The 12,907-nt window shown below is 45.0% G+C and overlaps 1 protein-coding gene across 1 annotated transcript; it reads right to left on the bottom strand.

Moving 5' to 3' along the window:
- Nucleotides 1-8,476: 8,476 nt before the first annotated feature.
- SLC25A4 (solute carrier family 25 member 4) lies at nt 8,477-12,528 on the bottom strand. Its single transcript, XM_034959500.3, has 4 exons — nt 12,265-12,528; nt 10,501-10,987; nt 9,851-9,991; nt 8,477-8,934 (listed from the first exon to the last, which is right to left on the bottom strand). Exons 1-4 carry the CDS (start codon nt 12,373-12,375, stop codon nt 8,777-8,779), a joined length of 897 nt encoding a protein of 298 aa, XP_034815391.1. The 5' UTR covers nt 12,376-12,528; the 3' UTR covers nt 8,477-8,776.
- Between the last annotated feature and the right edge of the window lie 379 nt (nt 12,529-12,907).

Below are 12,907 nucleotides of genomic sequence, written 5' to 3'. Positions count from 1 at the left end.
GGCCTCGTGATCTGCCCGCCTCGGCCTCCCAAAGTGCCGGTATTACAGGCTTGAGCCACCACTCCCGGCTGATTTTGCCTATTTTTTAATGGGATTATTTTTTGCTTGTTGATTTAAGCTCCTTATAGATTCTGGATATTAGTCCTTTGTCAGAAGCATAGTTTGTGAATATTTTCTCCCATTCTGTAAGTTTACTCTGTTGATAGTTGCTTGTGCTGTGCAGAAGCTCTTTAGTATAGTAAGGTCACACATGTAAATTTTTGTTTTGTTGCGGTTGCTTTTGAGGACTTAGCCAAAAATTCATTGCCAAAGCCGATGTTTAGAGGGGTATTTGCTAGATTTTTCTCTAGGATTTTTTTTTTTCCCCCTTGAGACAGGGTCTGGCTCTGTCACCTAGGCTAGAGTGCAGTGGCTCACTGCAACCTCCGCCTCCCTGGTTCAAGCGATTCTCCTGCCTCAGCCTCCTGAGTAGGGAGCCACCACACCCAGCTGATTTTTATATTTTCAGTAGAGTTTCTCCATGTTGGCCAGGCTGGTCTTGAATTCCTGACCTCAAGTGATCCACCCACGTCAGCCTTCCAAAGTGCTGGGATTACAGGTGTGAGCCACTGCGCCTGGCCTCTTCTGGGATTTTTATAGTTTGAGGTCATACATTTAAATATCGAATCCATCTTGAGTTAATTTTTGTACATGGTGAAAGGTATGGGTCTGGTTTCAATCTTCTGCATATGGCCAGCCGGTCATCCCAGCACCATTTACTTAATAGGGAATCCTTTTCCCACTGCTTGTTGGTGATGGCCTTGTCGAAGATGAGATGGTTGTAGGTGTGAAGCTTTATTTCTGAGTTTTCTCTTCTGTTCCATTCTATTCTACTCTGTTTTTGTACCAGTACCATACTATTTTGGCTACTATAGCCAGTGTGATGCCTCCAGCTTTGTTCTTTTTACTTAGAATTGCTTTGGCTATTAATATTCGCTCTTTTTTGGTTCCATATGAATTTTAGAATGGTTTCCTTTTCTAATTCCATGAAGAATGATGTTGGTAGTTTGATAGAAATAGTGTTGGGTCTGTAAGTTCCTTTGGGCAGCATGGCCATTTTAACATCTTTCAATCCATGAGCATGGAACATTTTTCATTTAATTTTGTCATGTCTGATTTCCTTCAGCAGTGTTTCATAGTTCTCCTTCTAGAGATCTTTCACCTCTTTGGTTAGCTGTATTCCTAAGTATTTCATTTTCTTTGTGGCTATAATAAATGGGATTGTGTTCTTGATTTGCCTGTCAGCCTGGATGTTACTGGTGTATAGAAATGTTACTGATTTTTATATTTGTACGTTGATTTTGTATCTTGAAATCTTATTAAAATTGTTCATCAGTTCTAGTAGCCTTTTGGCAAAGTCATTAGGGTTTTCTAGGTATAGAATCATATTGTCAGTAAAGAGAGATAGTTTGGCCAGGCATGGTGGCTCATGCCTGTAATCCAAGCACTTTGGGAGGCTGAGGCAGGCAGATCCCGAGTTCAGGAGATCAAGACCATCCTGGCTAACACAGTGAAACCCTGTCTCTACTAAAAATACAAAAAATTAGCCGGGCATGGTGGCACGCGCCTGTGGTCCCAGCTACTTGGGAGGCTGAGGCAGGAGAATCAGTTGAACCTGGGAGGCAGAGGTTTCAGTGAACCAAGATAGCACTACTGCACTCCAGCAGCCTGGGCAACAGAGCAAGACTACGTCTAAAAAATAAAAATAAAAATAAAATAGAGAGAGAGAGATAGTTTGATTTTCCTGTTGGATGCCTTTTATTGCTCTGGCCAGGACTTCTAATATTCTGTTGAATAGGAGTGGTGAGGGCAGGCATCCTTGTCTTCTTTCAGTTCTCAAGGGGAATGCTTCCAGCTTTTGCTTGTTCAGTATGATGTCAGCTGTGGGTTCATCATTGAGGGCTCTTATTATTTTGATGTATGTTCCTTCCATGCCTAGTCTATTGAGGGTTTTTTAATCATGAAGGGATGTTGGATTTTACCAAAAACTTCTCCTGTGTCTATTGAGATGATCATGTGGTTTTTCCTTTTAATTCTGTTTATGTGGTAAATCACATTTATTGATTTACATATGTTGAACCAGCCTTGCATCCTAAGAATAAAGCCTGCTTGATCCTGGTGAATTAACTTTTTGATGTGCTATTGGATTCAGTTTGCTAGTATTTTGTTGAGAATGTTTGCATCTGTGCTTATCAGTGATATTGGCCTGAAGATTCCTTTTTCGGTTGTATCTCTGCCAGATTTTGGTATCAGGCTGATGCTGGCTTCATAGAATGAGTTGGGGAGGATCCCTTCCTCCTTGATTTTTTTTTTTGGAATAGTTTCAGCAGGATTAGTACTAGTTCTTTTTTGTATGTCTGGTAGAATTTGGCTGTGAATCCATCTTTTGCAGGGCTTTTTTTGAATTTTTATTTTTGGTAACGGATTCTATTTCAGAGCTTGATATTGGTCTATTCAAGGTTTTAGCCTCTTCCTGATTCAATCTTGGGAGATTGTGTGTTTCCAAGAATTTATCCATTTCCTCTAGATTTTAAATTTTGTGTGCATAGTTACTCATAGTATTCTCTGAGGATCTTTTGTATTTCCGTGGGATGAGTTGTAACAACATCTTTGTCATTTCTGATTATACTTATTTGGATCTTTCTTCTTTGTTAATCTAGCTAGCAGTCTATTAATCTTGTTTATTTTTTTCAAAGAACTCTTGGTTTCACTGATCTTTTGTATGGGTTTGGTTTTGTTTTTTGAGACAGGGTCTCACTCTGTCCCCCAGGCTGGAGTGCAATGGCGCGATCTCGTCTCACTGCAACTTCTACCTCCCAGGCTCAAGCAATCCTCCCTCCTCAGCCTCCCAAGTAGCTGGGACTACAGGTGCACGCCACCATGCCAGGATGGTTTTTGTATTTTAGTAGAGATGGGTTTTTGCCATGTTGGCCAGGCTAGTCTCAAACTTCTGGCCTCAAGTGATCTGCCAGTGTTGGCCTCCCAAAGTGCTGGGATTACAGGTGGGAGCCACTGTACCCGGCTTTTGTATGGATTTTTGTCTCAATTTCATTCTCTAATTTTAGTTATTATTTAGTGCTTCTCTAATTTTAGTTATTATTTTCTTCTGCTAGCTTTGGGATTGTTTTTTTTTCCTCTAGATCCTTTAGATGCAAAGTTAGATTGTTAGTTTGAGATCTAACTTCTCGATGAAGGCATTTAGCACTATAAACTTTCCTCTTTTTTTTTTTGAGACAGAAGTGTTTTGGATTTTTGATATTTTCAGATTTTGGAATATGTGCATATACGTAATGAGATGCCTTGGGGATGGGACCCAAGTCTAAACATGGAATTAATTTATGTTTCATATACTCAGTATACACATAGCCTGAAGGTAATTAATACAGTATTTTTAATAATTGCGTGCATGAAATAAAGTTTTGACTGTGACCCATCACAAGGTCAAGTGTGGAATTTTCTACCTGTGGTACTATGTCAGTGCTCAAAAAGTTTTGGATTTTAGACCATTTTGGTTTTCAGATTTTTGGATTAGGGATCAAGAATGAAAATTGTTTTTCCCAAGTGCTGCCTCTTGACTTCAGTTGCAGTGAACATATTGTTATTTTTCCCTCAAACACAAAGGCATAAAACCTTGGCATTCTCACTGATTAACACTTTTTTTTTGCTTTAGATGGAGTCTTGCTGTGTCGCCAGGCTGGAGTGCAGTGGTGTGATCTCATCTCACTGCAACCTCCGCCTCCCAGGTTCAAGCGATTCTCCTGCCTCAGCCTCCTGAGTTGCTGGGACTGCAGGTGCCCGCCACCACGCCCAGCTAATTTTTGTATTTTTAGCAGAGACGGGGTTTCACCATGTTGGCCAGGATGGTCTCGATCTCCTGACCTTGTGATCCACCGGCCTCCTGACCTTGTGATCCACCCGCCTCGGCCTCCCAAAGTGCTGGGATTACAGGTATGAGCCATCACACCCGGCCTGATTAACATTTTTCTTCCATGTCTGTATCATGTCCTCTCTGTTCTTCAAAACACATTACTTATTTTCACTGCCATCATTCTAATCCATGCCTTCATCACATCACATTTGCATTACTAAAATAAGCTTTTAGCTAGAAAAAGCTGATGAAACACTGACTTAAGATTATATGTTATGTGGTTTGTTACTTAAGTCACGTCTCACATATTTTTAGTCTGTTTTACTTCCCTAATAAAAGAAAGCCCCTGAGAGCAAGGACCATATGAAGCTTTTGCATTGGTTATGGCATTCAGGCTGACGGGAAGCCATACATGGGTGTCACTCAGTATGTGTGATTCATCAGTGACTGCAAAAATGGCAAAACTAAACTCATCTAATCTTTAAAGGGCTATGAAAATTAAAATGACTATGTAGAACACACAAAAATGACACACAAGATGTTTTATGTGAGACACGTTATAGGTATTTTGTTGTTGTTTAGGGATAGATCTCACCCTGTAACCCAGGCTGGAAATCAGTGGTATGATCATAGCTCACTGCAGCCTCCCTCCTCAGCCTCCTGAGTAGCTAAGACTACAGGCGTGTATCACCACACCCACCTAATTTTTTATTTTTTGTAGAGACAAGCTCTCCTTATGTTGCCCAGGCTGGTCTTTTTATAATGTTTATGACTTCAAAAATGGTAAGACAGCTGATTCCCATTATTCACAGAAGTTATATACTACAAAGTTGAGGCAAACACTGAAACATTTTGCCAAGGGGAAATACAAGGTTAGGTTCCCATGAGCCGCTGGTCACAAAAATCATACATAACCTTGTTTTATGTGTTTATACTTAAAGACACCTTATTTAATATATATTGCTGATCATTAACACTGAGCTCATGGCCCAGGCCTGAAGACAGCTGATCTGACACATGTATTTTCCACAAGGCATGTCTTAGCCCTCCTGTGCTGAGGAACGGCACTCTGCTTGGGGGCCATGTTAATTGGCAATGATTGTGCCTTGGATAAACTGCATTGGCCACTGCACAAAGCTTGGGGGCCTTTTTAAACAGCAGAATTTCTGTAGCACAAAGTAAACATGTGAACAGGATGCTTGTTTACAGGATGAGGCCGAAATGAAAAGGCGGGGTAAGTGTCACCTTGTTCCACTGCAGCTAGGGATGTGTGTCAGGCAACTTGAGTTTGTCATCATTCTGTGTGTCCAAGGACCTTAAAGTGGTTACAAATAAAGTTTGGCAGTGAAGCCCGTTTACAGATATGTAATCTGTGAATGAGATCAACTGTACTTTATTGTGGATTGATAAAATCTCTGATATTCAGGAGGAGCAGAAAAGCAAAGAATTTATGACACGGTAGACTTTGTTAAATTTTATTTAAGGGCTTGAAATTTGCATTTAAGGCAGCCGTAAGTTTTTATTCATTGCATTATACGACTCCAACAAGCCTGTCCAGCCACCCCCACGGTGTTTTGCATGTTCAAGATTTCACCCGTACTGATGAAACCCTTTCCCAAATATTTTGTAGGTTCCCTGTGCTTTTTAGATGCACTTTCCCTTCTCGCTCATTCTTATATTCAACGGAAACTTGCTAAACACCTTCTCTGTCCTGGGCACCGTACCAGGTGTGGAAGATAAGCTCTCCTTGCGGCGCTTGATTCTCTTGCAGCCTTGCACCTTGGTGTTTAGTAAATGCCGCCTCAACACAAAGGATGCCACATATTTTACAGAATAAAATGGAACGGGAGCAGTCGCCCAGTTAATTGAGATTTCAACACAAATACTTGAGACAAGTTTTCATTGTTTTTAGTGTCCAATTATTACCATTATGGACTCACTCATCTTGCATCATCCTCCATAATTTTTCTCATACATTTACAATACAAAATAAGGTCTTAAAAAGATGTAAAATGCCAACAGGTGAGGCTTTAGGGGAGAAAATACCTAAAGATGATTGGGGTGGGGGTGGAGGTGGTGAAGGAGGGCTGCGCCTAGGAGACAGCTGTGTGGGAAATGGGGCTGATGAGAAATGCCTGGGGCAGGTACCGGAGAGTCAGACGCTCAATTCCAAGCTGTCACTTTTACGTAAACCAGACCTTCCAGCATGAGGCAGCTTTGCACAATGATGGTATGGCGTGCGGGTAGGTTAGTGAGGGAAGTACTGCCTGTTCTCCCGCCAGATCCCAGCACTCTGTCAGAGGCTGAGCGTTCTAGGAATTCATGGTGAGTTAAGTAGCTGCGGTGAGGAACTAGCTCAGCAGGGCCTGGGGCAACGTGCATTAGAGGTAACCTTCGCAGGAAGCGGAAGGGCTGACATCTGGGTCACATGCAGAATGTAGATAATGTGCACTATGTAATAAATGTCCCTGCCTCTTCCGTCCCCATTCCATGCCAGGGTTAAAGACGGAACACAATTACACTTCTTGGTTGGGTTGGGAGGATGCACTGTTCATTCATTGTGTCAGGTCTTCCTCCTCCTAAACTTGGGCCCTGCGTTGAGATACGCTCCATCAAAGCACCTGCCTGCTACTAGCCTGCCCTGCTTTTAGTCCCTATCAGCAATAGAGTTTGGATCACTTAGAACGAAAAGCAACAGGAGGACAATGGATCCAGGAGGCCTCTTAACTGCACATGTGCTGCCTGGCCTCGAGGAGACAGGATGGAGAGGTACCTTCTTTTTAGCCCTTTAGACTTTATTGGCCTAGATATCTACCACGTGAGGTCAGATGGGATCCTGGATTTTATAAAACTCAGACCTTGGTAACTGTGGTAAAAGCAACACAGCCAATTTTTAGCTGGGGAGGCAGGAGTGAGTCGGTGGAAGGGCTTGGTAAGCAAGGTAAAGAACAGGAGGTACAGAGACCAACCCCCACCACCCAACCACCTGTCAGAAAACACAGAGAAGACATTTACCTGCCTTTCAAGCTTTGCCAAGGATACAGGGACTTGCTTCCTCCAGATTAGTCACAGTCCAGGAGACTATAGCAACTGCTTGGTCTTTTCCCGGTCCAAAAGTGTGAACTTTCCAACCTGATATTCTAAGTATTTTCCTCTGGCTCACAAATCTCAGAGGAGCAAATCCAAAACTGACTTCCTGTAGGTCTTGATAAATTGTTACAGAAGTACTGGAGGATGCTTTCTATACCCATGTTTCTAAATCTGGTTATTTTCTTTCAAAGTCTCCATCTCCTACCACTCCCTCCCCCCATTTCATTTCCCTTCTATTCCTTCTCAAGCAAGATATATTGTCTTAAATTGTCTAACAATGGAATTTCACCTTTTCTCCCCAACTGAAGCATCTTTCAGGGCAGGTTCCTATCTATTTTCCCTTCCACGGGGCCTAAGAGGTATTAAATACTAGCTTGATAAGTGATGCTATGGACTGAGTGTTTGTGTCCCTTCAAAATTCATCTGTTGAAATCCTAACCCCCAAAGTGGTGGTGTTTGGAGGAGGGGCATTTGGGAGGTAACTGGGTCATGAGGGTAGGGCCCTCATGAATGGGATTAGTGAGCTTATAAAAGGGACTACAGAGAGCTCTGTCGCTCTCTTTCTGCCATGTAAGGATACAGGAAATCTGTAGTTTACAACCCAGAAGAGGGTCCTCATCAGAACCTGACCACAGGGTCACCTTGATCTTGGACCTCCAGCCTACAGAACTGAGAAATAAGTTTCTGTTGCTTATAAGCCATCAGTCTACAGTACCTTGTTATAGTGGCTTCAACTAAGACAACTGATTTTCTATTTTTTTTTTTTTTTTTTTTGAGACAGGGTCTTGCCCTGTCGCTTAGGATGGATGTGGTGGCATGCCATCTCAGCTCACTGCAACCTCTGCCTCTCGGGTTCAAGTGATTCTGATGCCTCAGCCTCCTGAGTAGTTGGGATTACAGGTGTGCGCCACCACACCCAGCTAATTTTTTGTATTTTTATTAGAGATGGGGTTTCGCTCGGTTGGCCAGGCTGGTCTCAAACTCCTGGCCTGAAGTGATACGCCCACCTCTGCCTCCCAAAGTGCTGGGGTGACAGGTGTGAGCCACTGCACCTGGCCTTGATTTTCAATGAATACTCTCTACTTATCATAAAATTCTAGGTGTCACAGTTATCTAAAGGGATGAAAACAGAGCACTTCCTAATCATGGAAAATTCTCCAGATTGTGATTTAAAACTTTTAGCAGAATCTTAGAATTTCTAAAGACTGCAGGAAAGTGCCTAAGACAAGGCAGGACTATGAAAGCCATTATCACTTTCTAGCCTACAGTAACACTGGATAAGATAGAATATGACCTGCCTAAGTTTGAAAACCGGAACTTTAAGCATTGTACGTTCTAATATAATACATACTCAATATAATATCTGGCATTTAGAAGCTTGGCCACTGACTGATACATGAATCATGCTAGAAAATATGCATTTTTGATCTTTTAAAAATGCATTTTACAGTTAATAAGAGTTCAATAAAATAGAAAGCGTGCATTAAGTGGTCTTTATTGATGTTTCACATTCAGTTATTATCAATTCTTCAGTTAATTGTACAAGTATGATAAATTATTTTCTATTTGCTGTGGGAATTTAAATGTAAAATAAATACAAAATACATGTGTGGTTTAATGAACACTCAATGAAGCATCTCTTCTGAGGTATTCCTTTCAGTCTGGTTTTATCCCAGATCTTTTTACTTCCCCTAGGAATAGTCTATTAAACCACACAATGGATCTGTGAACCTGTAGATCAAGTTCACTGTAAATCTGTGAACTTGTGTTTTAATTACATTAGACATATTTTTTGATCTCATCATACAACACCAATACAAAAGCACCGCCCATGCCTCTCAGCACATTGGACCAGGCACCTTTGAAGAAGGCCTTGGCTCCTTCGTCTTTTGCAATCTTCCTCCAGCAGTCAACTGTCCCCGTGTACATAATATCGGCTGTGGAAACAAATGCTGGTGAGGGCTCCGTAACGCTGGAGGAAGGAGACTTTTCCCCTGAAACATATCTGTACACACTGTCACCAGTTTTATAAAATCAGGGTCATCTGGGCATGGAGTCCCAGCTCCATGCAACATCCCACTGGACATCTCCTTCCTTGCTTCACTGGCAGGCTGGGTCTCCTGTCATTCCTACTCCATTAGTTCAAGGTCAGTGAAGAACTGGGGCAATTAACCAAGTAATTCATGGACTGCCCAACTGCGAAACAAGAAGGGCGCAGTGGAGCAGGAGTATTATGCTACGCGGTTACCTTTTTTTATGGTGGACCGAACTGAGGCCCAGCCTCAGATGATCCTGCACGAGGTTATGCAGTCTAAATAAAAGGCTGTAACTATTCGTTGAAACATACGAAACTGCTAACATTGGACTGTTTTTGACTTTTAAAGTGGCAATTTCATATGGTTCAACCTATAGAAGCCAAAACTTTCTCTGGCACAACAGATTGCTTCAGGCCATCTCTACCCAGCTAAACACGGCATCCCACTAACACCTGTAACTAGGAGGGAAGCAAGAGTTCTTTGTAAGAAGTAGCTAACTACTTCTTTTCCCTAGCTTTTGCACCCAGGCTCTAAGGGAAGAGGGCCGAGGGTCTCTGTAATGCTGGATACCTAGTTAAATTCACATCTAAATGTCTTACTATTCATGTTCTTATCATCTCTCTAATAAAATGGAAAATACTTTTCCCTAATAGGATAGTTGAGAATGTTAGGGGGAATTAATACCATCTTTCTTCCCTAAGTCCTTATCAAATAATTTTGAAAATTAATTTCCAGTAAGGAAGACTGAAAGGAGCCCTGTCAAATGTTCTCCTCGGGCAAAAACAAACAAGTTTAGATGAGTAGAGCACAAGCTTACCCCCCTTCCGGCCGGACTGCATCATCATTCTACGACGAACAGTGTCAAAGGGGTAGGACACCAGCCCTGCGACTGCCGTCACACTCTGGGCAATCATCCAGCTCACAAAAATGTGCACATTCTTGGGGTCAGGCAGCATCCCTGTGGACAGAGCCCAGAAGCCGAACGGCTATGAAGTGACTGTTCTCAGCAGAAAGCAGGTGGAGGGAGAGAGGCCACTGCACCTCCAGCTCCATGCTCTGACCTTGTGGGGAACCTGCCCCTGTGCAGGTGCTTCACATATGACCAGGCAGACAGCAAAGGTGGCTGCTGCCCTCTCCGGACCCCGGACGGCCAGTGCTCAGCTTGTATGCAGGGCATTGGAAGTGGCTTCAAGTTAAACTCAGTAACTGCTATGGCTGTGTCTAGAGGGAGACAGGCTCCCCCCTCCTCCTCTCTGAATAACTAAAGGCCAGAGTTTATTTCAGTAGAGGACACAAGGAATGCTTTAGCTATTAATTTATGCACCCCACCTCCTCATTCAGAAGCCTCAATTATCCCAGAGACTAGAAAAAACAAGATCAATATATATCAGGTCCTTTGTGAGTTATAGATCCCATAGGATCCTCTTTCCACACCACCCTCCTTCTCCCCTGATGCCCCTCTCTCACCCTTGGCAGTATCATAGACTCCGAAGTAGGCAGCTCTATAGATAATGATGCCTTGGACAGAGACGTTGAAACCCTGGTAGAGCCCCCTCAGGCCATCAGACTTGAAGATCTTGATGATACAGTCGCCCAGACCATGGAACTCACGCTGGGCGGCGCCCTTGCCCACGTCAGCAGCCAACCTGGTCCTAGCAAAGTCCAGCGGGTAGACAAAGCAAAGGGAGGTGGCCCCAGCGGCCCCACCGGACGCCAGGTTACCAGCAAAGTAGCGCCAGAACTGCTTATGCCGATCCACACCCCCTAAGAAGAGCTGCTTGTACTTGTCCTTGAAGGCGAAGTTGAGAGCTTGGGTGGGGAAGTAACGGATCACGTTGGCCAGGTTACCCCTCCAGAAGGAGAGGAAGCCCTGCTCCTTAGGGATTCTCACCACACAATCAATGATCCCTTTGTACTGCTTCTCAGCACTGATCTGTTTGCTGGCATGCTGGACCTGGTGGAGGGGAGGGTGGGTGACAGAGGACAGGCAGGGCAGAGAGAAGGGAAGAGGACAGGAGAAAAAAGGTTTGCACTTCCTAGATTTTTTTTTTTTGAAGAAAAAAAGGATGAGGAAATCAAACGGATACTGAGGACGTGTAAATCGATACTGTTATCCATGTTAGTTACTGGATAACAAGCCAAAATAATCCAATGTTGCTTCAATTATTAGGGTATTTGAGGGAAAAGGTGTTGCCCCAAATAAACTGAAAAGGTGATTGAATTATATAAAGCTATAGCCATTTATTTATTTCACTTTCCCTAGGTTTGAGAACTGTATGAGGGGCTTACTGGGGGACAGAAATGAGTAACACTCCCTGCTTCAAAGGGCTTTGGATTTAATAGACATGATGGCCAAAAAATGACAATTTCTCAGTGTCAATCTGATCACCCTGGAGATGAGGATCTCTACTAGATGCTCTAATAGAGGAAGGAGAATAAATCCACTAAACATTAGGCCTCCAAAGTTTTCAAGCAGATAATCCAAGTAATCAATTATTGAGGGTTTGCTGCCGTTGTGAGCAATTTGTGGGGGTTTTGTTGTTAGTAATTTTGACTCCCAAATTGGGCTCTTCCTCATTGAGGGGCCCTGACCTTTTGGGCAGGTGGAGGAAAACACGAGAGGATGATAAACCATACAGCGACCAGGTAGGGGAGGAAAAGATTTGGAGACAGGATGATCTAAGTTTATTCCGAAAATTGTTTCTTAATATTTCAAAACCTCAGCTTCATCTGTAAAATGGAGAAGAATAACTGTCTCACAGAGGTTACATAAAGATGAAGGCGTCAGCCTACATACAGCATTGTGCATGAGATACGATAAGGGAATTCTTGGGTGATGATTATTTTGATGTTTTTATTGTAAAGGTGCGTGCGCATAAGACGGTGCCAAAAATACTGGCAATCACTAGGTGCCTCCGGGCCTGAGTGCACGCCCGTGCTGTCACGGGCGCAGGATCTGGCACACGTAAACCGGCTCCGGGTGGGTTTCCATATATAGACACCCGAACGCCGGGCGCCACCCGACACCAGGAATCTGCGACTGACGCTGGACCTGTCTCTACGCAGAGGGCACCTTCTTCCCCCGCAGGCGGGCGGGCGGGCGCCCGGGCCTGTGGCCTGGCGCAGATTTTCCTTGGCGCCCCGCGCCCTGCAGCTCGCGCCGCATCGCGCGCCCCGCCCGGCCCGCCGCGCCCGCGCCCGCGCCCGCCTCTTGCACCGCGCGGTCCTCACCTGCAGCAGCAGTTTGACCCTCTCGATGGGGGCGACCGCGGTCTTGGAGACGGCAGCGGCGACGCCCCCGGCCAGGAAGTCCTTTAGGAAGCTCCAAGCGTGATCACCCATGGTGACAGCTCGACGCTCTCAGCCCGCAGGCAGCCCTCTCGTGCTCTCGCCCACGCCCGGCCTGGCACCGCCGCGCAGTCCCCGACCCCGCGCGACGCTAAGGGGCCGCCGCCTGGCCCGCAGCTCCCCCTTATATCCCCGCCGGGCTCTCGCGAGAGGAGGCGGGTCGCGGCCGGCGCTCGCGCCGCGCATTGGCTGGGCAGGTGCGGGGCGCCCCCTCCTCCCAGCTGCAGAGGGCATCGGGGGCGAAGGCGCTTCCGGGAGCGAGGCTGGGCCGGGGGCTGTCCCTGCAACTTGGGACGTTTAAAGGGCACATTCATGTTATCTGTCCCGCCGAGCCCAGGGAACACCGTGTCACCGCGGCATGTGGGCCGCGTATTTATAGCACAGGCAGCCTTAGGCCGGGGCGAAGCCGGGGCAGACACCCGGCCGCTGCCGCCGGTGGAGAGTTCTTGACCCTCCGGCCTGCACGGGCCGCGCTCAGGCCCAGGGATTTCGAGCTGTTTCCTCCTGCTTGCATCTAAAGGCGCCC

Source organism: Pan paniscus, chromosome 3 (assembly GCF_029289425.2).
Source record: "Pan paniscus chromosome 3, NHGRI_mPanPan1-v2.0_pri, whole genome shotgun sequence".
Taxonomy (NCBI): domain Eukaryota; kingdom Metazoa; phylum Chordata; class Mammalia; order Primates; family Hominidae; genus Pan; species Pan paniscus.
The sequence above is the reverse complement of the archived record's forward strand: the minus strand, read 5'-3'. Positions and strand labels throughout refer to the sequence as shown.

What these genes read in the sequence shown, in the direction of transcription:
- SLC25A4 (XM_034959500.3), bottom strand. Translation starts at nt 12,375, where the DNA reads ATGGGTGATCACGCTTGGAGCTTCCTAAAGGACTTCCTGGCCGGGGGC. An exon ending in GGGTCAAACTGCTGCTGCAG is followed by an intron (nt 10,988 to 12,264) that starts GTGAGGACCGCG and finishes CCCCTCCACCAG; the next exon opens with GTCCAGCATGCCAGCAAACA. An exon ending in GCAGTCCGGCCGGAAGGGGG is followed by an intron (nt 8,935 to 9,850) that starts GTAAGCTTGTGC and finishes TTGTTTCCACAG; the next exon opens with CCGATATTATGTACACGGGG.